General features: G+C 40.0%; 1 protein-coding gene across 2 annotated transcripts in view; it reads right to left on the bottom strand.

Annotated features, from left to right (window-relative positions):
• The window catches only part of Slc35f4 (solute carrier family 35 member F4), a 214,883-nt gene that overhangs the window by 4,764 nt on the left and 182,660 nt on the right, over nucleotides 1-27,459 (bottom strand). Inside the window, exons 2-6 of one of the 2 annotated variants that reach the window (XM_028758595.1) lie at nucleotides 18,430-18,615; nucleotides 15,068-15,365; nucleotides 9,689-9,908; nucleotides 2,390-2,515; nucleotides 365-557 (exon numbers count right to left, since the gene is read on the bottom strand). In XM_028758595.1, coding sequence (XP_028614428.1) covers nucleotides 365-557; nucleotides 2,390-2,515; nucleotides 9,689-9,908; nucleotides 15,068-15,365; nucleotides 18,430-18,615 — 1,023 coding nt within the window. The remainder of the gene's footprint in view (nucleotides 1-364; nucleotides 558-2,389; nucleotides 2,516-9,688; nucleotides 9,909-15,067; nucleotides 15,366-18,429; nucleotides 18,616-27,459) is intronic. The other variant, XR_003710165.1, reaches the window with a different exon arrangement.

Raw genomic sequence — 27,459 nt, 5'->3', positions numbered from 1 at the left:
TGAACATTTGAATGCATCATCCATCATCACTTCTGCCTGTCATACTATGCATATAGGAAGTATAATAAGTCACACATCATATCACGAAGACTAGATGGGGCTACCTAAAGGCCAGTGTTGGACAGAGTGACCTGAGCTTCCACTTGGATACTTTAATTCACAGCAGCCACTCTATGATGGATCACTCTGAGATAGTCGCATAAGAGCCTACCAAGAATTGTCTACACATTCAATGACCATAACCAATGTAGTCTGGGTCTGTGGAGCACAAGAGCAGCAAGTGGAGTCATCCCACCATGACCATCTGTTGAAGTGGAAGATCAAGTGATATGGAGAATGGCAGGCACAGGCTATGACCACTTACCTAACCATAGTCCTGCCATCCCACAGAGACAGCCCCAGGGCAGTGCTGCGAAGGAGGACCAATGCTCTACCTTGGTGAAATACAGGATGATGGGAGTGAAGGAGATAAAGATCAAATTGAAGAACCCCAAGGTAGAGACAAAGTGTGCAGCTTCACCGAAGTTGGCACTGCCCAGAAACATCTTAAACAGAACCTGGAAAGGAGAGAAACTTTTGAGAGTCTTTGCTGCAGGACAAAAGTGAATTCTACTGAACTTATGGGCCTAGAGTTTAGGCTCCATGTCATCTTTCCCTGACATGTACATGTTATTTAAATGGGCTAGAGTGACAAGGAATTAAAATAAATACCCTAAATTGTTCACAAAACTACAGGAACTGAAACGAACTTCTTGTGGTGTTATAAGTCTCTGGGGGTACTCAACACTATAACAACCGTCGAGATGGGCACAGGGTGAAGGATAAATGAAGATTATATGAGCCCACTCAAATCTAGTGTTGATAAGCCATCAATTAATTTTTCCTTGCAACCATGGGATTCTTTAAAGATTGCATCTTTATTATGACAGATGCTGAGAACTAAGTGTTATTAGATTGCTAAGATAAATACTGAGGCCTTAGATTTGTAAGCCTCTCTGAGCTTAAGATGTCTTCCCAAGAACTTCGTTACTCTCTGGATTATAAACAATTTCTTTTTTCTGGGTTATAAACCCATGTGTAGAGACAGAAGATAGGTAGATGTGAAGGGATAACATGAACTCACAGAATAGACAGAAGGAGCTGCCAGACCTTGTCTGTACTCTTGGCTTCTTAACCCCCTTTCCCTTTGCTAACCCACTAACAAGTATTACCAAATGAGGCAGCAGATTGTATCTGCTCGGAATTAGGGTTTAGATATGATTTTTTTGTATGTTAATAACCATCATCACTCCTGGAATGAGTGTATTTTGTAGTCTGCCCAGGAGAATTCTCTCTCTATAACAGCCATACTACTTTCCCAGCAATTCCCAATACTGCTTTGGCTTGTAACTTCATGACTGTATTAGTTTTTCTCTTAGAAGACAATCTTGCTGGTCTTTGGCCCCATCAACCATTTTAGTAGTGTTTCCATGGGGTGGGCTAGGCACTCATGGTAAATGAATGAACACTTGTCAAGCTTGTCACACAGAATCTGTGGGACCACCTCTACCCTCATCAAATATGTCAATATGGAATCAGACTTCGTGTGCATGGGTCATAGTGGTGGTGAGTAGGCAAGCCTCCAGAAGGGATGCAGAAGGCTGTTTCTATCTTCCAGAGTTTGCTCCATCCTCACTTTTCATTTTCTTGAAACTCTAGGTGAGGTGAAATTGGTATTGCCCTTTAGATACTTCAGAAAGTTAGCGTTTAAAGAAGTTGAACTTTGGGAAAATAACCTTTTAGATTTGCTGTCTAAGACCTTGCTTCTGAAGTTATAGGTGGTGACCCCAGTGACATTTTCTTGGATGACAAGGAATCCAGGGGAGAAATAGCACCAAGTACATACAGGGGAGTAGAGAGTGTCCTTATTTTGCTTATTTCCGTGTAGTGCGTGCTCTCTATGTAGCAAACATCACACTCTCAAATGACAGGTTATTATTTTAATACCTCTATAGAGTTAATTACCATAGGAAAAAAATCAAGAGGGGAGGAGTCGATTTTCTTACATTTTTGCTGCAACTGCCTGGTAACTGGGGGTAGTGTTGGCTCCAGGCCAAGGTTGTAACCATAGCTACCTTACTAAGGCCTTGGAGAGTTACATAATCTTTCAAAGTTTCATTTCTCTCTTCCAGAAAGTACAAGAAGGATCCATGGCATGTAAGAACATGTCAACAGGGTGAAATTTTCTGTTGGATGCCCAACACACAGTATTTCGAAAAAAAGAAAAAAAAAGACACACTATTATTTAACACACCTGTATTTTTCTAAAATTTTCGTTGTACTTCCTTATTTTGTTGTTTAATCCTAAGCTATGAGTGACAGCTGACTGTAGAGGAAGATACAGACCTACCTTATACAGTGCAGATGTAGAGGCTGAGCCCACAGCAAATGCCACACCGATGATGGAATCAGCATGAAAGTTATCTGCATACGCCATCATGACAATGCCAGTAATTGCCATTATTGCTGCGACAATCTGTCAAACAGAATGGAAGGAAACAAGAAAAAGTTGTTTTCATATCCCAGATTAAGCCATTTAAGCCCCAGGAAAGCTGCTACATTTTACCTCCTCCTTCATCAGTGTTTACATTTAAGAAGGGTCAGTGTCCTTGTGATGTCCTTTACCTCTCTGGCTCCTACATGGCCCACAGAACCAACTAACCAGGTTCCATAGGGGCTCACAGAGCCTGACGGACAACCAGGGATCCTGTATGGGTCTGACCTAGGTCCTCTGTATATATGTTATGGAAGTGTAAGTTGGTGTTATTGCGGGACTCTAACAGTGGGAACAGGGGCTGTCTCTGACTCTTTTGCTGGCTTTAGGGACCTTTTTCCTCCTACTGGGTTCCCTCATCTAGCATTAGTATGAGGTTCTGTGCCTAATCTTATTGTAACTTGATATGCTGTGTTTGTTTGTTATCCCTGGGAGGCCTGTTCTTTTCTGAAGGGAAATGAGGAGGAGGACTTAATCTTGAGAAGAGGGAGGGAGGGACTGGGAGGAGAAGTGGGAGGGGAACTTAGGTGAAAGGGGAGAAGAAAAAGAAAGTAAAACATAAAAAAAAAAAGAAAGGTCAAAAGTATAAAAAAGAGATCAGTCTGCTCATGTCACAGGCATGGAATATAAAATTCTGTGTTGGTCAATGACGAGTAACTTTGTTTTTGTTTGTTTTGTTTGTCTCTTTGAGATTAATATCCTTTTTGGTGAAATAGATTTACCAGGAAGCCACACCTAAGTATTTTCATGTATACTAAAATTTTCAGAAAATTCTGCACACATTTTAACCAGTTTCTTGGGTCAATGTGCATCTCTAAACAAGTCTCACCAAGACTTGATGAGGGAGATATAATTTTGATGGAGCTGAGAGGAAAACCCTTGATGAAGGGCAGCAAGACCTCCCAGTAGCATAGAGAGGAACAAGCTAGATCCGGATTGGTTGTTTGGGATGTCCTTTGAGTTCTCTTCTACCTGTCTCTACATGTAAATTCATTCATTTCATAAAAGATAAACCACAGAAAAAGAATTCCATTTAATTATGTTTTACTTTATTACCTTGGTAGAGCATTCTTTATCTTTACAAATAGAACTAGTAATAACTTGACCAAGGCTGTAACAGTTTGTTGTAATGAGGTACAATACTGGTGTGTTCAAGAGCTCATTTTGTGTGACCTGCTGTCTTACATCTGCTTCATCAACTTTCCTGCCTTTGTTCCATTGGAAAGCACTTCAAAGTTATAGTAAACAGTAAAACAAGAACCTCGACAAAGGGAGGGTGACATTTACTCACTGACTTTGAATTCAAGATGAGAACCTGTAAGTGATTTAGTTGTAGGAAGATTCAGTTCTGAGCATTTCAAAGCCAGTGCTTCTGAAGCTAACTATTTTTACATCTGGGATGTTCCAGGCCATTTTGAGTGCTATGAGTGCATTACTTATGATAACAAGGTGTGAGTAAAAACCTGAGGGCAGATTAGAGTGTGCTCCTGATGTCCTGTAACCCAATGATGCTTTTGCTTATGACCATCAGTGACAAGCACATGGTGGCACCAGAATAACTCTACATTTAAGTACACAAACCAGGAGGAATCCTTTCGAACAGATCCTGTGTGTCAGCAGAAATAGATTACCTTCATAATAAGTTACTAGGGAGATAAGCAAATGTTGACTACTTGGTACTGCCAGGTGTGCATTCTTGTTGCCATCTGGCCCAGTGTATGTGTGTGTGTGTGTGTGTGTGTGTGTGTGTGTGTGTGTGTGTGAGCATGTATGTGTGTAGGATTTAAGGCATACAGTGGAAGGTTCTGGGGAGTTTTACAAGTAAGAAATAATAGTAATAATGTATCTGTATCTGAAAATTCTGGAAGGCAATGATTTGCTTTGACTGAGGATTTATCATTCACCAAGGCACTGTAAGCATTTTGAGCACTCTCATTTTTGAGAAATAAAATGGTATACTGGTCAACTGCCTTCTGATTTGATTTTGTGTTTAAATCATCCTTGCCACCTAATGTGTTCATAGGCAAAATGAGTTTTCTCAGAACACTAATCTTGGAAGATTAAAAATACTTTAAAAAAAGTTGCTGGCCAACTACCAGTTCTATTCTATTTTTTGATCAAGTAATTATATAAATACTTCAAACAGGGTTAATGAAACCGTGTTAATCCAATGAACTTGAGCATGATTAGCTGTGTTTATAAGGTAACACTGGTATTTAGGCCATTGTGTGTTATATATAATTCCAGATGAAGGGAACTAGAAAAACAAACGCTGCCCACTACCCCCCAAAAAAGCAAAGACAAAACAAAACAAACAAAACAAGCTGAAAACCAAAACAATCCTTGTCCAGGAACTGATGGTGCAATATTTCAAGGACAAGCAGAGGTGGAGGCTCTCTTTCTGCACTAGCCAGAAGTAAAGGGAAGATGTACACGAAGAGATTTCTACTGTATGTTTTCTCAAGATGAGACTCAGATATGAGTAAAGATGACATAATTTTAAAGCAATTGGAAATTATCGTCATAGTAAGCCTCTTTAAGGGCTTGTGAAAATATTCGCCTGAACTATTTGAATTGACATGCCAATTACACCAGCATCTGTTTCAATTGCTTGCATGGGGAGAAGTGGTTTTCCCATTAGGGGGCCGGATAACACTTAGTTAAGTTCTGAAAGCATGAAAATCTGAGTATTAGGAACTATTAGGAAAACTGTTACCCATAGCAAAGGCAATGATTTATAAGACATATAGTACTCTTCTAGCAAGGAGATAAATGTTTTAATTTAAAGTTTAAATAATCTGAATAGACAAAAAATCTCTACTGTACATTTTAAGAAATTCTCTATATTTCTGATGGATACATCTAGAAGTTGAGAAATGGATTTCAGCTTGTCTTGAACACGTAGGAATGCATTGGTGGAAAGTCTATTTGGAACATTCATTTTGATGACCCCAGAGTGTCTGTGCTTGGCATGGCACCACTGCTTTAAACTTCAAAGAGTAAATACTCCAAAGACTCACATAACAAACACCCTAAGCACAGATCTAAGCCACACACACTTTTAGAATCAGTTTTCAAAGGCTTGGCCACTCATTCAATAGAAACTGAGAAGGACACTACTTAGCACATTGGTCATGCACCTCCAGGAAGCCTGCATCTTAACCAAGCTCGTCTACATGCTCACTAATATTGTGGCCACCAAGGAAAACTCTACCTCCCATGAGAACCTCCTTTGCCAAAAAAAGGAAGCATCTCATGGGGCTACCAGTTTGGCTTCTGAAAGCTTCTGGCAGATTATTCCAGGTCCAGATTTCTAACCAACTACAAGTACTTAGTAAGACAAGCAAAGCCATCATCATCCTCTGAATGTCATTTGGGTGAGAATGTTAGCCAACACTGTGACCACAAAACTGATAATGCTGTCATCTTTAACTTCTCAAAGCTCTCTGTTCTCTTCTACCTGGTACAGCTACTTCAGTTGAGTGCCCCAGAAAATGGATTCAGTTATCATATTTCCCCAGCATGCCAGCCAAGTGACACAACTTCTGAGCCAGCTAGCTACCTTATTCTGTCCTTCAGAGAGCACTTATCATTAACTTTCGGGGGCATTTGTAAAGGGCTATTAGACTATTTGAGCCTGATTCTAAAGCTGAAATGCTTGACATACTAAACATCATCTGTAGTCCTACAGGATTCTTTCACCTTTCAAAAATCCATTGAAGTCTAGAGAGGCAACTCAATTTTGGGTGTTTGTATTTTTTGTGTGTATCTTTTGTGTATTTTCCTTTTTCAAAAGCCACAAGATTATGGTTCTCCTTGTATTATACAATGCTCTGTGTTTCCCATTTATAAATGGTTTCTAGAACTATTTTCTGCCTAGTAATATCATCCATGTTAGGGTCCAAGTTATCAAAAGGAACTCTGTTGCTACAAACTCCCTATACGATCTTTACAGATCTAAAAGAGAAACTGTAGCCTGGACATGTTTCTTTGAGGCCAACTCAGCTTTCTGTAGCTGCATGAGTGTGAAAGAAGCTCACTGGTTCACAATGAATCCCTGATTCCCAAAGCCAAAATGAAGTCCTAGAACAAAGGTATTAAACTACATTGTTGACAATGGTTGCCCTCAAGCTCAAGGTTATATGCCCCCATGGTTGAGACTGAGGTACCAATTAAGAACTCGGCCATTGAGAGCTGTATGAATTCAGCGTTTGGGTGGATTTAGGTAGGAGTATTTTCAAGGAACCACAAAATTCTTAAACTTCTCCACGTTAGGTTTAAAATTATGTAAAGAACTATCTCTTTTATTCTCTTTTATTCTTTTACATTGAACTTGTGATGAAAGGTGAGAAATAAAAGAAGTCTGGGGATCTATAAGCTATCAAGAAGAAGCAAGAACTCCATAGAGCATTAAGGGTCCTGCACCACTGAATTTTGAATCCCTCCATGACTATTCTTATCTGTATTAAATCCACTTAAAAGTGAGATCACAAGAAGACCTGGGTAGGAAAGACAGGGGAATATCCCAGAAAGAAGGACTAACAACTGTGTGGACAGACACAGTGCACACTGAGTTAAAGATTAAGGATGTAGGCCTCGTGAGAATCAAATCTGACAGTGATCAGAGCTTTACTTCCTCTTTTCTTGGCTCCATTCATAAGGATTTGTTCTGCCAAGCAGAGCCTTATGAGGACGAGCCTACTGTTTATCCTCTGTAGCTATCCCTGGGAAGCACGAAGGCTCCTGTGAGTCTGCACTGTGCATGACGAGCAGCTACCAAAAGCAGATGTAAACTAAAGGTCGTCTTGAATCTTCTCCGAATGTTCAGGATTAGCACACCCCAGTGGCAGCTCAACTCTAGTGTCCCATGTCAGGGCCATCGTGGGCCCTTTTCAATTCAAAGTACAGGTCAAGAAATGAAAGAGTCAGTGCAGCTGATGTTCTTCAGCCAGGGGCTCTTAGAAAGTCTCCAAAAGAGCCTCACTATATGATGTAAGATGTATGGGAATTACATAATGGGGAGATATTTGGTTGTCAAAGGGGCATATGTTGAAGAAACCTAAATTCATTCCCTATATCTACCTGCTCAGTAAACTTGGAATCTGTTCAAGCATCTGCCAACCGCCAATTTTCTAAAATTTCTCCATTTCACTAATTTGAAATGAAAGTATGGAAATAATAACACAACATGTTAAGAGGGGATCAAGATATCAAAGGAAGGTTTCAAAAGTTCTAGTCTAGTAGCTAATTCTTGTTGGTATAAACAGGTACCGGTGACAGGGAGAGAATCTCTCAGTCAGAAGGGCATTCCCTTCTTGCTCTTTGCATCTATGGTGCTGGGGACAGAGCCCAGGGTCTCATACATACTGGACCAGCACTTTCTATTGGAGCAACTGCAGTGGTGCTTTTGTGATTTTATGAAAGTTAGTTAAGTACATGGGATCTCAGAGGTAGGAAAATAGCCACATTCAAGGCTGCCAGAGGTAGATTACAGCTTCTTAATATTTTTAGAAGTATCAAGTTTACAGATTTCTGTGGGATAAATATAAATTACCTGTAAACAACTATTCCTAACTAAAAGAGATGTTTAGCACACCATGGATTACTAATAAATTGGATGACATGACTTTTATAATAGAAAAATAGTGAAGGATAATCTTTCCTTTTACCTACACTTCAGTCAGTAGTCCAAAGAAACAAAGTATTGGCAATGGTTGATCTATGATTATCTGAGTATTATCTATTTGTGATCCAGACAGGCTTCTGTTTACTGATATTACCACAATTTGAAGAATCTTTTCATCTTTTTGGGTGTCAAATATAAGGCTATACAGTAGAGTATATACATTATAAAAAGAAACAGAAAGAAAAAAATGAAAAAAGGAAGTCTTTTATTTCATTTCTTATTAAACCTATCTTTTGCCTGTTTATGTCAAGCTGCCACTGTGAATTTCTGAGCAGTGTCTCTCAAACTCAATCAGAATTTTTGCAACTGTGTGTTTATTTTCTTCTCTAAAAAGAAAGAATCTTTCTATTCCCAAGACTGTGTTTGAACTCCTGGTCTCAAGTGTTCCTCCTGCATTAGTCTTTTGAGGGAATGCTACTACAGGCTGTATCAGTATACCCGTCTCTTAATTTTCTTTGAAAAAGAAAGCCTTTCAGTTAATGGCTGTCAGGTGTGTTCTCTCCTTATAAATGTCAGTTTTAGCATTTGGAAAGAGCAAGGACCTAGTCATACTGTCAACAAGAACAAGATTTGGGTAGAAAAATACATTTCAAATCCAATCTTAGACAGCTCTTCCAGAAAAGAATAAAGTACATGATCTTGATATTTCATAAAAGCTGTCCCTCATGTGGTTTTCCTTGTAAAACATTATTGCCTTGATATGGATAGGGGCTTTCCAGATATGAACGGGATCTAGCTCCTGAAATCCACACAGTTCCTGAGAAATCTGTTTCTAACATGGAATAACCACACCAAAATTTTAGGTATTAGATATTATTATATTAAAAAATCACATATATTTATTTAAAAATCCATGCTAGTACTAAAGGGAATAAATTCAGAACTGAAGTGTTATGTACACATTTAGCATAGTTCAGTTAAGGATCTGTACCCCAAAGTACAAGTTGTTGCTTTTCTTCCCATTCCTAGATTAGTCATGCTAGATATATAGCAACTTTTAATAGCATTGTGCCACTACCAGTGACTTTAATTACTGTTTGGCAATCTTTATCTACTTACACCAATATTAATTAAATCCATCTGGGTAAGGGCAGGCTGGGGGTTGTTCCAAAATATGTTGATTGACACAAGCAAATCACAATCTTTGCTGTGGCTTATTCTCTCAGACCCTTCTTTGCTGAGGACAAGGAATGCACACGGTAATAATTCTACAAGTTAATTCTAAAATAGGAACTCAATTTCTCAGTCTGGTTCAGTGCCTACTGTTGTAATCAACTGCCTCCCCAGCAGAAACAGCCCTTTCTCCTCTCACGATGCTGCTACTGCCGGGCTTTCCTAACACATCTTCAAATTTCAATTTGTACTCAGAATCAGTGGGGAAAATTTTAGAGAAACTCCACGAAACAGCAGTGCGGTGATAAGATTAGGAAGCAGGGAGGCACCGCGCATGGAACTGAATGTGCCATTACCCGCACTCCCATGAACCTGTCCTTCAGCACAATCCAGGACAGCAAGAAGACAAAGGCTTTGTTGCAACAGAACAGAGCAGAGACGTCAGTGGCCGTCAGCTTCTTTAAAGCCAGTAAATACAGGTAATTTGTCAAAGTCCACAGAATAGAAAAAGGAGCAGTTCTTTTAAGAAAGAGCTTCAGTGTCAGGCCATCTTCACCAAAAATCCGACTACATTCCCTAGGAAAGAAAAAGAGGTTAATAATACACTAGTACTATCGCAGACCTGTCCTGACTAGCTGACTTGTCATGAGCATTGTTAGGCAAGGGCAGAAACACTGGGGTTCATCAAGCATCTCTGGAATATGCTGAGCCCATGTTTGTCACCTGACTGTTTTAGCAGGTACAGGGGAGGTCCTTGGAAAGAGCCCACAGCTGCTCCACACATCAAGACCCTCTCCTCATCATATTCTTCTGAGTTGACCAGCCACTCTGCTGCCTCTGAAGGTGCTCACAGAAGCCTGGAGAAACTCCGACATGCACAGTCACCAAAGTCACTAGCTACTGACAGAGCTTGAAGTTTCCCTTGTTTGTGCAAAGGTGACGAGACCAAGATGGCTGTGTAGTGTAAGTGTGCTTTGGATGGCTCCCAGAATCCTGTGAACAGGGAGCTTTTGTGTGTCCGTGAAGTCTCACACACTTTGGGATTTAGGTATTTCTGGGACACTGCTTCTTTCTAAAATCTCTATTCAGTGACAAAGTTCTGTTAGTTTTCTTAAGGCAGAAGAACGAAGACAACCCTAAAAAGTAAGTGGGAAGCTCAGGATGTACTTAACGCTCAGGAAGCACGGTTCAGTTTGAATTTAGTACTTGAAAATATCCACGTCCTTCAATGAAATCTTTGACTTGTTTGATTTATGATTAAATTGGCTACTCATTTTTGGGGCCACTTTAATAAATATTCAGATGGTAACAGTAGTTGTGTGGTGACAGTGTCTATGCTTCTGTGGGCTGGAAAGACTCGCTTTGGAAGTTTACTTTAATTGCAATCACAAACATGAACACATAGTATTTACTAGACAGTCATCATTTGCCAGCATGATATTTTTAAAAGTAGTATAAATATCTTATTTAAAGCAACACTTTGCTAATATTTGGGTGTATTTACAGGAGAATGCATTTTTATGACTCTGGACAGTGCAAATAGTAGATCAGCTTTTACTGAAGACAGATCATTGTCCTGAGAGCACTTAACATACACTAAGTCCAAATGATTTCTACAAATGAAGTAGCCTCTGGTCCAGGGGACACTGGAATCAAAGAGTGACAAGGGCTTTAAAAACTGGGAGCTGAGCCAGAAATGATGAGTCACTGGGTAAACTCTGCTTGAATTTAAGCAGCTAAGGATGCTGGGGCTTCAGAGGGGTCAAAATTGTGTTCCACATGCATGTATGTGTGTGTGTGCACGCACACACACAGACATACACACAGACACACACAGATACACACTCACACAGACACGTGCGCGAACACACACACACACAGGCACACACACGCAGGCACATTCACAGACACACAGACACACATACAGGCACACGCATACACATGCACACAGACACACAGACACACACACAGGCACACGCATGCACAGACACAGACACACACACACAGACATGCACACACATGCACGCACAAACACACACTGAACCTTTGGCATACACAGAATCCTGTCCTGTGGGTTGGCTTTTACGTGAGCGTGATCTTCGAATCAGGAGTTTTACTAAAGGGAAGATGAAACTTCCCAAAGGGAAGTTTGGACTTGACAGAGACACAACTTCAGTGAAAGAAATCAATAAAGGCCAAAGCCTTCAGTGAAGCACACAGAAGTCTCAAGTAGCACACACAAAAAACTAATGGCTCCTTTGCAGCCCTGCAGCCCCTGGCGACAGTAAGAGGCAGCTTTGTACAGAATGCACTGCCTCAGATGCAAGGTGTGCTCCTGGTAGGGTGGGGCATCTGCCTGGTCAGAAAGCAAGAAGGAGTTGAGTCCTTGGTTTATTATTTTATCCACAAGCAGTGGATGCCTTTGTAAATACACATTTACCAAAATATATGAAGAAAAACATTTATTAAATGGTTTTTCTCTTCTTATATCCTGGCTCTGTGATAGTTCTTACCTGGAGACCACAATCACCAGATGAGCATCTCAAGTCAAGCTGGTGAGGCAGGGAAGGAACATGGTTCTATAGGGACGGAGAGAGAGGCCCATGGACAAAGTGGCCAACAAAGCTGAGTACTAGCATAGGTTGTTCGCATCACGTGCCCCAGGCACTCAGTCTTTCCTTATTCCCCTTTCTACCCCTCCTTCTCACTGCTGTCTACCCCATATGTAACTGTTGTTGCAGACATTAGAAGCCTTCCTCTAATTCCTCCCCTATCCAAATTCTAAGTGACCCATGTAAAAGTCTATGCAATGTAAGCCTTAGGTACTAAGAAATGTGAACACTCAAAGAATGGATATTTTCTAAGGAGCAGTGAGCAGCGTGCCTCTCTTTGGGATGATGGGAGCAGAGTATCTGAATAAGAGGCATTGACAGGAGGCAAAGCTGGGAATGAAGCCAGAGGCTGGGGAAATAATAAATTAATTATGCTCCTCTATACAGTAGCAGCTATTAGTTATTAAGCACTTTCTGTACACCAAGTGAGCACTTTCTAAATAACAAACGATACTTTAAGTGCATTTCATCAGAGACTGCTCTATTTGACTCCAACTCATTCTTTCTAGAGATTTTTTTCCCGTTAATGAAGCATCTTTATTAAAGCTATAGCAAATAATTTTTTTCTCTGTAAATTTCAAACGGACTCGGGGCACTTGAGTTTTGGCAGTGTTTAATTGGAAAAACAGATTCATCAAAGTCCATTTCTAAGGGGACACATCTTATCACCTAGATTTAATACTGTATTGAAAATTCCTTTGATGTTAGCAATAAGAAAAAAATCCCATGACATTCTTCCACGGTGCTCAGGAGAAAAAATAGTGAGAGATCTGTGCAATGGGAAAATTCTGCTTTCAGACTTCCACACTAAGTCATGTCCCCCTGTTCAGGCTTGAAAGCTTGAGAGCCCCTTCTTACCAGATGCTGTTAATGAGTCTGTAGGGAAAAGAGATCAAAGAGCCAAGAGTTTTCTGACCATGTTTGCTCTCATTGTTCTCACTAGAGAAAAGTCCTCTCACAGACAGTGTTCTCTGTTTCACAGTAAAAGCCTTTTGATTCGATTTCAGAAACTCCCAGTGTTGCTCTACTTATGCTGACAGGTGGAGGCATCTTGTCAAGGTACAGAGTCTGCGAAGCTCAGAGTTAGTAGGATCTGAGGGATGTGGGGGAGACGCAGCTCATTCCCGAAGTCTCTTTTCAGCCTGTCGTAAATGTGTTATCCTAGACAAAGTAGCACAGCTTGCTTCATGGCGCTCTTATGATGCACGCCCTCCTCTACACATTTTTAATTGTTTTTATCACATGTGTATCTAAGCAACAGGAGGTTGGGGGGAGAGCAGGGACAGCATACAGCTGTTTTCAGATATGACAAGAACAGTTTTGTAATCATACTTCCTTGGTATCTTTTTCCAAAAATACCACCATTAAATGTCATGCTCAAGATGACTTCTATTTTAATGTAGGTCCGTTACCATCACCAAATACAAAATACCTTTAGATATCACAATTATAGGATTTTTCTTTTTAAAAAGACAATATTTATTTATTTAGTTTCTTTTTTTTAATTAAAAATTTAGATTTTAAAATTTTATGTGTATATTATTTTGAGTACATGTATGTATGTACACAACATGTGTTCTTGCTTTCCCGGGAGGTCAAAAGAAGCCATCAGATCCCCTGAAAGTGAAGTTATGGATGTCTGTAAGCTACCATGTAAGTTCTAGGAGCCAAACCCAGGTCCTCTTCAAGAGCAACAAGTACTGTTAACCATTGGTCCACCTCTCCAGCCATCTTTTTGTTTTTTAAATTAAACATTGAGGGTCACATAGAGAGAACTAGCTCAAGGTGTGATTTCACCATTCTCTCACACTTCCAGATAGGTGACAAGAAATCAAAGTGTTCTAAAATCTAATCTCAGAATGTACCAATCATAATAGTCATGTCTTTCTCGTTGAGCACAGGGGAATAAAGAGGGCTTATTTGAGCTCCTGTGTGACACATTTGTTGTCAGTCTGGTGAAGATCAGGAGCGATGATTTCCTGAGGACACTGGAATGAACATGGTGGTTGCAGAGGTTGCTCTTCAGCTCTAGATTTTCCCTTTCTAGAAAAGAAACTGTTTGAGTGTGTGTGTGTGTGTGTGTGTGTGTGTGTGTGTGTGTGTGTGTTTGTATGAATGAAGAGGCAAGAAGACAATTTTGGCTGTCATTCCCCAGTCACCATCCACTTTGAATTTTTGGGATAAGGTCTTCCATTGGTCTGGAGCTCACCACAGAGGCCAGGCTTGCTGGCCTCTGAGCTCCAGGGTACCTCTTATGTCCATTTCTTCAGTGCTTGGATAATAAACATGCTCAACCATGCTTAGGTTTTTTTCCCTTTTCTTCTTTGTTCTGGGACAGAACTCAGATCCTCCTGTTTGCAAGGTAAACACTTCACCTGCTTTAGTCAACAAAAAATAAAACAAACCAAAACAAAACATGACCCAAACATTGTTTTTTCTTTCTAAGAGTGCTGTACAGAGACTTGCATTAGCCCTGTCAGGCTACTGAGCACTCCCAGAGGCGACCTTGCTTCGTACTGAACAAATACCAGAACCATTAGACAAGTAGGCTAACCACCACTACACATATTTACCAAACAACACACAAAGGCCCAAGTGTCCCACCAACAGAAACTGGCATCTCTTCAGGTTGCTCAGTGCACAGCTTCCCATCTCAATAAGCAAGACAGTTTCATCTGTTACGGCATCACAGTGCTGGAGAAATTGAGTAAATGTTTGTTTAACAACAATTAATTTTATTAATATAAGTTTTTTCCCTCCAGAGTTTAGGACAGTTTGAATATATGACTTTCAGAGACAAATAAAAAAGAATCTGAATATAAATCAGGGTTCTATCATGCACCACTAACCTCAGGCCAGAATTTCAGCCTTTTGGATTTGTTTCAATCTTGTGTTAAGATGGCGATACTGACACCACCTGAAAAGATGTTTCTTGCCATGATGATGAAGACGATCTAAGGTAAGGGAACCGATCCTGCTTCCTCCTGTTTGCCACCAACCATAGTCGTTGCTTCTTTATTTCCCCAGCGAACTCAATTTATATCCCAAAGAGTTGAGAATTTGCACATTTACATGAAACACGTTTTGAAACATTTCTTATAAATCATTGAACATGGAACCTACCTGAATTTTTTCATTGGTGACTGCTTTTCCTGAGCCGTGGCTAGATGGCCGGAATAATAGACTGGGAAAAACATAATGTTCCAGTTTGTTGAAAACCATGTCATGAAAAAGGGACAGTAAAAATTCTTGTAAGTGATTTTTACAATTTGTGTGGTTCCAACCCAAGATGATGACACTGACAAGATGATCAAGAGTCCCCAGATGGTCTTCAGAACCACAGATGTGCAGGACAGGCAGCGAGCCTTGAGTCCATTTTCTTGGGTGCTGCTTTCAGGATGACTTTGTGTCCCATCATCCCCTGAAAACGGGAGAGGAATTCAGATGTGGAGGAGCAATCAGATGTGTCAGCTTCTTTAGGAAGATGCATGTAACTACAAGTCTGATTAGCATGCCAGGGTTTGTCTTTTTTTTTCCAGCATCAGAAAAGAACAATGATTCCCCATAGCTTATCCTTTCTTTTTTTTTCTTTTTTTTACATTTCTTTTTAGATTTTGCTTATTTTTATTTTATAGGTATGAAGTGTTTTATTTTATAAGTATGAAGTCTGTGCACTGTGTGTGTGGTGATGGCGAAGGTTAGAAGAGGGTGTCTAAACCCCCAGAACTGGAGTCACAGAGTTAAAAGTCACCATGTAGATGCTAGGAATTGAATCTAGATCTTCTGTAAGAGCAGTCAGTGCTCTTAACTGCTGAGCCAGTTCTAGCACCCCATTCTCCAACTCATTCATTCTATGGACTTTGTTCTGCAGCATCCAGCGTGGATCTGGACCCCATTCAGTAGGCAAAGATGCTCATACATGTGGTGATTTACACTGTAGGCATGCTTTGCCTTTAAGAATATTCTACACCTCAGCTTCTAAAGATCTGTGGTGGGCCTCATCTAATCCACAAGAATGTATTTGGGGTTTGCTGTCTCCTAGCTGAAGTTCTAATGGCATTAAGGACTCTACCATATAGCTTTCTCTTCCTCTCTATCATTAAGACAAAATCTCCAATAGATAAAACCACTCTTTCAGCCTATGTTGAGAGGACTGAGCCAAAGTAGCCCTGTATCCACCAACATGAAAAGCTGTCAGGAGTAAAAACTTGTTTTTGTAGTCTATGGACATCTTTCAAGAATGGTACCAGATGACTCTTAAACTGAAAGCAGTGTGTTCCAAGAACAGAGCAAATGTGACTATATAAAGTCATTTCCCAACTTGTAACAAATTATTGTTCAGTGTGTTTCAGGAAACAGGCTTTGTTTGAATTTTAACCTTTCCTAAGAAAATCTAGTAGCTGTTTTCACATTAAAATAGTCCAAACTCTCTGGAGTCGATAGCCATCACTGCTCTTCCTTGTGATAGAAAAGATAAATTAGAAATGAATTCATGTACCTCTCAGGGACAAAGAAGGACAGTCATCTAGCTGAGATCCCATATGGCAGTATCCTGCAGGGACACAGAAATCTCTGCATGATTTTCTTCTGTTTCTAAGAACTTAGCTGAGGCTCAAGGTCTATACTTGGAGCAGAAGTATTGACAGGTGGGGCTTTTCTCACTCAGCTTTTCCAGAACCTGCCTGAACATGTTCCCACTGCTTGATGAAGCAAAGCCCAACTCCCTTTCACATCCCTAGGGCTACAACCTTTACTGGGCTAAGGCTTTCAAATAAATGATCTTTAAAAGTGAATTCTTCACTTAGGAATTTAAGTGTGAACCCAGCACTCACTTTGTAACTTCTTAGTCTTATAAGTAGTACTGAATTCTTGGGGTCTTGAACAACAGCAGGTGAAAACTGCCATTCTCTGATTTATTTATTCAACAAACTGTCTGGAGACTCTTAGATCTGGTTCTCTCCTTGGGCCTCAGGGATTCAAGGTGAGAAACTTGAGTTACAGTCTGGTGAAACACACATGACAAAAGATGGCAAGAGCCAGTTCATACAGAGACAAGGTTGCACAGAGAAGAGAAACAAGCATGGCTAGGAGAAAACTACTTAGTGCAGAGACACTGAAATGAGGCAGGAAACAGGATTTAACTAGCTCCCTTGACTGTGAGCACATGTTATCTGTTCTTGATAACATTTCTTCAAATATCCTATGATTTATGCAGAGGGGAGAAGGGGAAAGGAAGATAAATAAAAATGTGAGAATGAGAGACTGTTGTGCCAGGAGGCCAGAAAAAAAAAAAAACCAAACAACTCACAAACCTACAGACAAAAAAAGACCTGAGGCTTGGGTGAAAGGCTCTGCAAGTGAGGATAGCTCTAGGTACCTCTGCTCTAAGCACACATTCAGTCTAGGCTTTATTCATATAAAAGAATCTATTCATAAGTCAACAGGACTCTAGAAGAGGCCTTTTATTCATTTTCCTGTCTCATTTTTACTCCTTACCATCCCCACTATGTCTCACAAACTGTCATTTTTTTTTGTTCATTAAAAATTGTTTCTTAATATTCTGCTTTGTCTTTTTCTTTGATTAGTCAGTTAATTTGAATAGTATGTCCTGCCGTTGTTTTTAATGTCATTTGAAATTTGAAAGAGATTTTGGCATGTTGTCAGCTAAGTTGAAGGGTCAGATAGAGGTAGCTTTGGGAATGTAGGCAGAGGAGGTACAGAGGGACTGAGTATGGAAGAATCCAACTAGAGTATCTGACATCAGACAAGGAGGGGGACACAGTAGCAAGATCCAGCAATATTGGAAACTAGTGAACAAAATTTCTTATGTGAAGATGGAAGTGCTATTTAAAAACCAGTATTTCTTTTTTCTTTCTGGTAAGGTAGATATATGGTCATTTGACGAGAAGATCAAAATGAATATGAACTTCGGGCTTTAGAGTATTTTTTTAGATAGGAAAAAGGTATCCAAGACTAAAATCTCAGTCTTTAGCAGCAACCAATGAATCCAGCTGCACCTAGCAAGTTATACTTTTCTGGGAAGCTCATGGACATGACTGAGATCCATCTAACAACCAGCAACCTAAGAGCTGGCGAATGCCCGGGTGGATGTGAGGAAAGGAAAAAACAGAATGTTATCCTTGAATCCCAGAGCTGAGTTAAAAGTTGCTGGGGTTTGGCACCTGAAGATGAGAAAAATGAGCTACTTTATACATTTCATCAAAGATGATATCAGGGTCAGAGATGACTATGCCATAAGTTTTTCCAGGACTGATTTTGGAGTTTTGTTTTCTATGACACAGTCTATCCCTAATAGATTGCATCTCCCTTTGCCTGTCCTTCCTCTTCCCATTTGATGAGTCATTCTTGCCTTCACTCACAAGAGTCCCCAAAAGATTTCTGCCTTCTGTGCCCAAGGCAATGTCTTCTCTGACTCTTTAGAAGGCTAAGATGAACTGCTACTAAAGAGAAGTTCACTCACATACCTGATCTGCTCTGCCTCTCGACTCTTCGACCACAAACTCCAGAGGACCCTCGGCTCTGAAGTTCAAGAATAGGAGCAGAAGAATCTTCTGTGACCGACAGAGGGGACAGCTGCCTGCTGATGTTGCTGTGTGAACTGGCGCAGTTGGCTGCTGGTTTGCATCGAGTAACTGATGATCTGGAGGTACCTGGAGAGACAGAGTGCACAGCAGTTTGAGAACTTCTGAGCAGCAAAATCGGAAGTGATTTCAAGTTTCTTGAAAGTCAAGTACAAGACCAAGAGAGTCTCAACGAACTCATTTCTAAGCCTTAAAAACACCCCCACGAAGAAAATATACATAGGCAGGCTCCTAGTCTCTAAGAGCCTGTTTTGGATAGATTTATTAACTAGAGTTGAGTGTTAGAAGACGATGCTTGGGCAGGAACTTGCATTTCTCATTGAAACTATTGACATAGCCAAACAGTTTATTTAAGGGAAGGAAGGCATTGTGCTACATCTGTTTTCATCCCTTTCCTTCCTTGAGTGGCAAAAGTGCCAAAAGCACCTCCTATCAAAGCTCACTTCATGCTTTCCTCCCATTTTCACAGCTAAAGTCCAATTTCCCCTGTAGTCTTTATCCAATGGGGTACACAAACACTCAGCCCTACAGCAGCCCACTCCTTTTCTGATTAGTGTTCTTTGCTTCCCCAGCACAGGATGGGCTTCACGGGCCTGTGATTAGCACAGTTGCGTAGAGCTGTGCACAAAGTGGCCCATCCCAACAATAACTGCAGCTGAACCCTCCATTCTCCCACCCCAAATGGTACCATTAACAACATCATGAATCAAATATCGGTGCATTACTATTGACCAGACTCCAGCCTTCATTTGAAACCCACTCAATTTTATCACTAATATTCCTATTCTAGCAGTCCATCTAGGATGCCATGTTACATCCAGCCTTAGTCTTCTGTGGTCTGCTATGGTATCTTCTTTCCCTTAGTTTTAAATACTTTTGAAAGTTTTGAGGAGTGATGATAATTTTGCAGAATTTCCCTCAAGTGAGATCTGTCCTGTGTTTTCTGCATGATAATGTTGGGGATATGGGTTTGAGATACAATGGAGAGATGGAGTATCCTTTTTGATGTATATGCTACCAGTACGGCAATTATATCTGCTATCAGTAGGACATGTGTGTATGCTATCAGTGTGACATCTGAGATAATGCTAACCACGGGTGCATGGCTGAAGTAGGATTCATTATGTATAATTTTTTAAAACAGAAGACATTTCTTATTTTTTTGATACTTTTTAAAATCTACATTTCAGATGTTATCCCCTTTCGCCATTCCCCCACCCCAGAAACCTCTTATCCCATTCTCCCTCCTCCTATTTCTATGAAGGTGTTCCTTTTCTCATCTACCCACTCCCACCTCCCCGCCCTTAAATTCCCCCTCATTGGGGGATCCAGCCTTCATGTGGCTAATCTTTTAAAATTATATTTATTTAATGTGTGTGAGTACTTTGTCTGAATGCATGTTTGTGTACCGCATACACGCCTAGTGCCCACAGAGGTAAGAAGAGGGTATTGGAACCCATGGAACCTGAGTAGATATGATTGTGAACTACTGTGTGGGTGCTGGGAATTGAACCCAGGTCCTCTGGAGAAAACAACCAATGCTCTTAACTGCCGAACCATCTCTCCACCCTCAATTCATCAGGCTTCTTGATCTCCCTTCTTGTACTTGATTTCACAGCTAGTGAATAAATCTTGTCGTAGGATTTTACTGAGGGGTGAAAGGCAGAAGGTTTAAGCCACTTTTTAGAGTGTTCTACCTTGACTATTTGAAAGTCTTTCACAAATAAAATTTTCCTTTTTTCATTCTCCTATTTACTTATTCAAGAATTTATAGTGGCGTGGACTGATAAACATTTATTTCATACTTTGAGTCATAATCAAACTTACATTGTTTACTTTTGGTCAAACCACTCCAGATGAGTCTCACTGACATGCTTTCATTTCAGTGTTTATTTTAAAGCTCTTTTAAAAAAAACTTTAGTACCACAAGATTCTCTTTCTGGGCTTGCCTTTTATTTTTCTGTCCCTCTCTTAGAAAGGATCCTTATTTCCTTAAAAAATGGTGTTGAGAAACCAGTGTTTCATTGTGAATGAGTTCATTGTTACTGGCTTCCTATGACTCTGAGTCATCACTTATCCGAGCTTGAAAATAATGTGTAGACATGTCAAGTTAAGAATATATGTGTATGTATATGGCACCCTACTCATACCTGTATATGTGTGCATTGTATACGGACGATGTTCTGTGTACAGTGTGACCTTAAACAGTACTTGCTCCTTATAATAAGGATCTACCAAAGTGACTAGATACAGAATATCAGAGTCAACGCAGACATGTATATCCAGATGGATGTACAGCTCTCTTTACTCTTTGTACCTTTGCATTTGATCTTCATGGTAAGGCAGGAGTTCCCTTATCACCAGTGGGAAGCAGAACACCTTTCTCCTTGTGTTGTAGTAGCCATGTATTGATGTGTTTCTTCTAAGATGGCAGAAAATATCTAATGAAAACTGGAATCTTGAACTATCAATGACAATCTTGAATAATTTGGCTTTGGACTTATGGCATACATTAGGTTGACAACTACGGAAATCATCAGTCTTGAAGCTGAGAGGTAGCTCTGTCAAGGAAAAGGGAAGCTTGCAGTCCTCGGCTCTCAAGAGGCAAAAAGGATTAACCAGAGGAGTATACGTGCAGCCTTAACTCAGTGTTTGCTTTGTTATTCAGTGATATCCACCAATTTTATCTTGTATTCTTTCCTTTTTATTTTTCTTTTTTTAATCCTGAAGAATGAATAGAGATATCTAAAGATTAGGTTAGCTGCATCATCTATTACTATGTGTCCCAAGTTGGCCTGACTAAAGTGTATTCTTTAATAATTAATTAAAAATGTAGAGATACTCAAGAGTCCACAGATGGATCACACACTGATGCCTCTACTTAAATCAACGCCATATGCATTGATTTAATTTGGGGGCATGGTTTTCATATCCAAAATGTTCACTGAACATTGTACAGAGACATTTCTAATGGAACAGTGTAAGTTCAGTGGCAAGAGATGGAGATTCACATGCTGTTAATGACCAAAGCTTTTTCTAAAAGGATTGATTTACAGATACTCTGAGAGTCTTTCAAAATCGCCTCTTTTATACTTTGTGGTTCCATGGTGTGTGCTTCTTGATCATCTTTTATGTTAATATTAGATTTCCTTTTGTGGTTCCTCAGCATTTTAGGTGGGATGAGAGAGTCTAGAAATACACTGGGCTGCAAGGTAAGATGGAGTTGAGGCCATGATTGGCTAAATTTGGCAACATATAATAATTAATGATTTTGTTGGTTTGTGGTACAAGGGATCAAACTCAAAGCATGTTAACAAAGTCTCCACCACTCATCTGTCCCTCCCCATAGCTTGTAAGCAATAGGTTTGTAATCCATACAAGTGATTTCTCTTTCTTTCTTGTATTCCTTGGAAATAGTAGATCCTGGAATCTGTATCTCTATTTCTTATACAGCATAGCCAAATTGCCTGCTATCTCCTAATGCCTGCTCTCTGGAAGAGATCTGATGGTAGTTCATCTCCTAGAGACGTTTTAGTCATTAATTCTAAAAAAAAAAAAAAAAAAAAAAAAAAAAGTGAGGCTTAAACTTTATGACCAGGCCTAGAGGCACGCTAGGAGCTTGAGCCATGAAACAGTCATTGCCAGTTATTGGAAAATATACTGTCTTGTCCTACACCATCTTACCAATCATTTAATATAAAACCAACTATGACAAAAATTCAATATTCAGATACCACTTGATATGCAACAAAAAATTCATAAATAAAGCACATCCACTTTCTAAGCCACTAAGTGCAGTGGTGGAAGCAGAGTTTGCGAATGCATGTATAACTCTCACTCTAATAGGCACTGAGAATAAGCTATGTTAAGAGTGCTAGGCAGTGAGTCTCCCAGTAGTCAGGTCAGATCATTTCTCTACTCTCTCTTTAAGACATGAGCCATACTAGTGGGTTCATCATGGGCCATTTTTTAAAATACATATCCAGGCAAGAGAATATTTTTCATCTTTAGTGATGGGGCTCTGTATGCTCCCAAATTCATGGGGGCTCAACAGTTAAGTACGTATTATTAAGTAGGTTTGTGTCAGGGGCAAGATGAGACAACTGAAGGATACATTATCCGTGCCTACATGGAGCTCTTAACTCAGTACTAAAGTTAGACATATAATCAATTAACTGTAGCTTTATGTGAACTGTGGGTTAGAGGGGAGTGAATGGAGTCAGGCCTGGAACAGGGAGGCTGTATGGTCACAGAAAAAGTGTCCTTGGAGAATGAACAATGCTTTACCAGACAGAGTTTTAAGCTGAGGAGCAGACTATCTAGTTAGAAGAGACGGAACACAGGGGTAGATGAACTGTGTACCGTAAGGCCTGATAGTAAATGATCAACTCCAAGACGTTAAGATAAGAGCACAAAAGAACATGGGCATCCTGGTTTTCTGCCTTTACCTGTTCCTTGAAAACAAAGTTCTGCCCAACTGGAATCAAAACAGCATGTAACAATTAAACACTCAGCTTGTCTAAATCTCAGAAGATATGGCAGGAATTTGGATCAGCAATGTCCAAGTGTAGATACTGAGCTCAAGGTGGCCATGTGAATTTCTACTCTTCTGTTTCCTCTTCTGTTTGGATTATGTGGCTTACGGGAAGTACTCTCTGTAAGTACAGGTGATGGTGACTAACAATGAGTAGGTACTTTTAGAACATTGACCTCATGCATTAGAATCCATTCTAAATTAGGTTAGGAAAGGGGGAGGGGAGCTTTCAGGAGTTTAGCAACACAGTGACAGAATAGCTAAGATATTCCTGACTCAGTAACATCTGGATTAGCTATGGTACCATCTCTTCATAGTGTTAACTTTCCTCTTGGTGTCCAGCTTAATTTTCTCTCATTTAGCTGAGGCTTGTCATGTGTACAGAAATGGGAAGCTTCCAGGTTTTCTTTCTTATAGTTTAAAGCTTAAAAAAATGTAGTTGCCCAGAGTAAAAAAAATCTCGAGGAAGCTGTGTGTATTATACTGACTTCTCATCTAGCTCCATGGCTAGTAGTGGAAATACTGTAAAAAGTTCCCAGGAAAGACTGGGAAGTGCTAGGCAAAAGGTTCCATGGAGATCTACTGTAGGGAGTTCAAAGCCAAAGGAAAAGAAAGAATATCAGCCGTTGACTGAGTGAGGGAATTGTAAACATGTTTAATGTAAGGTGTGGTGTTTGTAGATAAATGGAAAAGCCAAGGTGATAAAGAATAACTAGGAAAAGACCTATGGAGAGCACTGTGACTGAAAGGCAAAGCGCAAGGGCAGTTTCTGTGTGAGCAAAGATGATGTGGAAGAGAACAGACCAAATCTGTAGTTATTGTTTAACCCAAGGATACTACCACCTGCTTTATCTCCTATGGCTTCACAAAGAACTCCTCTGAGTTCATCTGTCAACCTCATCTTAGCTTTCCCTGGATCATTAGATAATGAGCATGTGCAGATCTGGTGCCAGAGGGTATCAACTTCCTTCCCTTACATCCCCTCACTTCCCCTCACGTCCCCTCACGTCTCCTCACGTCCCCTCACATCCCCTCACATCCTTTTTCGTGTTCATTATCTACCCAGAACATGAGATTCTTTGGTGGATGATTCACCTGGAATATTAGATTCTTTAGTGGATGACTCTTCTAAGAAACTGATTCAAATAATGCATTAACTGAAACCAATTTTGAGCTTTTCAAATAATTTTTGATGGATGGAAGAGCTGTGATATTTTTCATGATGATGTAATAGTCAACAAAGAAACACTGAAAACAGAAATAGAATTATATGCATTTTTTCTTGTATCAGTTGGCAGTCATAATTATCTGAACCCTTTTCTTACAGTAACATACAACAATTCAGCAAAAGACTAGGCAGAACTCTACATTTCATTTAAAAAATCATTTGAGTGCTAATAAGTTGCTTAAAAATGCAAAGTGCCTTTGGAGAAGAAGCAAGTTTGGTTCCCAGCACCTTGGCTGGGCAGCTCACAACTGCCTGTAACTGCAGCTCCAGGAAATTCAATACTCTGTTCTGACCTCTGCAGGTACCAGCACACACACATATCTACACACACACTGCAGCACCCATACACACGTAATTAAAACTAAATCTTAAAAAAATAATTTGAGTTGAATTTCATAGACAAGATATATTCTACTGAAGTAGGATTATTGTCATCAGAATTGGCTGGCATTTATAAAATTTTCCTGGTGTTTGCCCAAGGGTTCCCTTGTTCTTAGGTAAATACATAGTATTAAGATTATTGAAAAGAGTTATCTCAGTAGGTGACCCCCACACAGGTAATACTACAACTTTCCATTTTGATCTGTTTTTAACATTACTTACTTAATAAATTTATTAAGTATGTTTGTGGTGCTAGCACTCAAATCAGGATCCTGGACATGACAGGTCAATGTTTTACCTATAAATCACATTCCCAGTACTGCGCTCTGTAAGAAACCAAAATGTTTCATCCCCAGCACTAGCCTTTATGCTTGTCACATGCTCTTCAACTCTTATAGCTGGAGATTTTTATTCATTTTATTATTATGTCTCCAACATACTATTTTTATTGGTTATTTATGTAAATCAATATCTTGTTAAAACACTTGCTATTTCTATCTTTGTATTTTTGTAGGTCTTATATATTTTATATTTAAGAAATTAAAAACTTTTTTGATGATTCTTTTTACTTTATATTTTTATATGCATTGGTGTTTTGCTTACATGTATGTCTGTGTGAGGATGCCGGACCCCCCTGGAAATGTAGTTACAGACAGTTGTGAGCTGCCATGTGGGTACTTGGAATTGAACCAGGGTCCTCTGGAAGAACAGCCATCTCAACCTCTGAGCCATTTCTTCAGCCCCACTTAAGAATTTCTTTTTAAGATTTGTTATTATCTTATTCCAAATGTTAAGTAACCGAAAAAGTAGGTTTTCAAGATGTGTATTTGAAAGATTTGTGTACTTACACATTTAAATGAAACTTTTTAAATTGTTAATTTTTAAATTAATTTTTATTTGCTTAAAATCTGTACATGAAAAGAAAAAACAATAGAATAGTCCTTCTATACACGTATCATCCCTAAAGCTGTGCTCATTTATTCTGTCTAAAATATTATGTATCCTGTGTGTCTACAGTTGACTTTAATACCCAAGAGTTAGCACTGAAACTGATTTTTATGACAAAAAAATGAATGTCTAACACATGATTGACACCTACTTTGTACCAAGTAGCTTCTCATACATGATCTCCAGGTGGTTCAAGAACTTTGCAAGATGGATGGATTTTGCTATCTCCATTTACAGATGGGGATAGCAAAACTCTAACATCTAAGGCAAACATTAGCACTTAGTCAAAAAGCACATATTCTCTAGTATAGTCTCTACGTCAGTAAATCAGTTTTATTAGGCCACTTCTAAGCACAAGAAGCTGATGATCTTGTTGGAAAAATGACTTGAGATCCTTTTCTACCTGGGTCTTAGATCCTTGCCATTGGTAAAGAGAGACAAGTTTGGATAGAATGGAATCTCAAAGGAGCTGCCAACAAAGGTAAGGTCTAGAGTCTCACATGCTAGGTTTGCTTCTGTGAATCAGCTGCTTGCTTTATGTTAGGTGACACACTGGCTTAGGTGACGCACTGACTTTCTTCTACAGTGACTGGGCCTTTGATTCTCCTCTGCTGAAGTCTTGATTTCCTTATAACCTAAACGAGGTTGCTCACGTCACATAGGGCTATATGTAAAGGGACCTGAAATTCTTACATGCCTTACTATCACCCTCATGTGATGCCACCATTGCCCACCAACCTGGGGAAACACTTAACTATGGCTCTAGGAAACCTCCACTTACAAACTCCTTCCTGCACCTGCCACAGTCAGGAAAGCTGGCCCTGGGGTCATGAGAGAGGGTGAGCTGGCCCTGTCCCTTGAAGGCTGCAGCACTTAGGAGAGTGGGGCCTGCACCTTGCATAGGCAACATTGTAGTGCTGTACCTGATGTCAAATTCCCAGGTGAGACAGTTCCGAGGGTGTGAGAGTAAGGAAGCTGGTCCAGTCCACCAGGGGCTGTAGCACTTGGTAGAGTAGGCCTCACGCCTTGACTGAGAAGCACAGTGGAGCTGGCTCTGGAGGTGTGGGTGGAGGTTAGCCAGCCCTGAGGTCATGAGAGCAGAAGAACTGAACCTGCCTCCTGCTGATGGCTACATTGGGTGACCTAGCCAGAGCAGTGCTGGGAAACTCACTCTGGAGGTGGGGATAAGGGAGATTGGGTGGTCTGACCAGCTCTGCTATCACCCAGGCCCAGTTCTAGGTCTTTGAGATGGTTCATGCCCACATCTCTATCATCTATGAATGGTTGGGATTCCTGAAAGGGCTAGTCCTGCTGATCCAATGCTGCAGAATTTCCATGATCTAGTGCATCAACAGAAAAACTGGGAGAAGTCCCATTGAGGATCCAATATTGATGAGATCACAGAGGCCAGAGATCTTGAACCAGACCAAATGACCCATTGCAATGAAAATTGCAAGTGAAGATGAATGGAGAGAGGGGTATACTGTAGGGCACACTGTGATACACTATAGTTTCCATGATGGAATGTTTTCTTATGCTTTGTTTTTGTTGTTGTTGTTCATTTGTTTGTGTTTTTATGTTGGGGGAGAGTTTGCAAGGGAAGGGTGGATATGAGGGGGGATGGGGAGATGAGCGGGACTGGGTGCATGATGTGAAGCTCAAAAAAGAAATCAATAAAAAGTTTTTAAAAGTCCCCTGGAGGTTATTTTTTTTTCTGGAATGAATTCCCTTTCAAATAGCCCTGTTGAATTTCTTCATTGACAAATTTGACAGATATTAATAAAGCATCATCATCATTCATTGTTAGTCCAAACCTCAGTTC

This window comes from Grammomys surdaster, unplaced genomic scaffold (assembly GCF_004785775.1).
Source record: "Grammomys surdaster isolate TR1022 unplaced genomic scaffold, NIH_TR_1.0 126198, whole genome shotgun sequence".
Classification (NCBI taxonomy): Eukaryota; Metazoa; Chordata; class Mammalia; order Rodentia; family Muridae; genus Grammomys; species Grammomys surdaster.
This window is presented reverse-complemented; position numbering and strand designations above follow the sequence as displayed.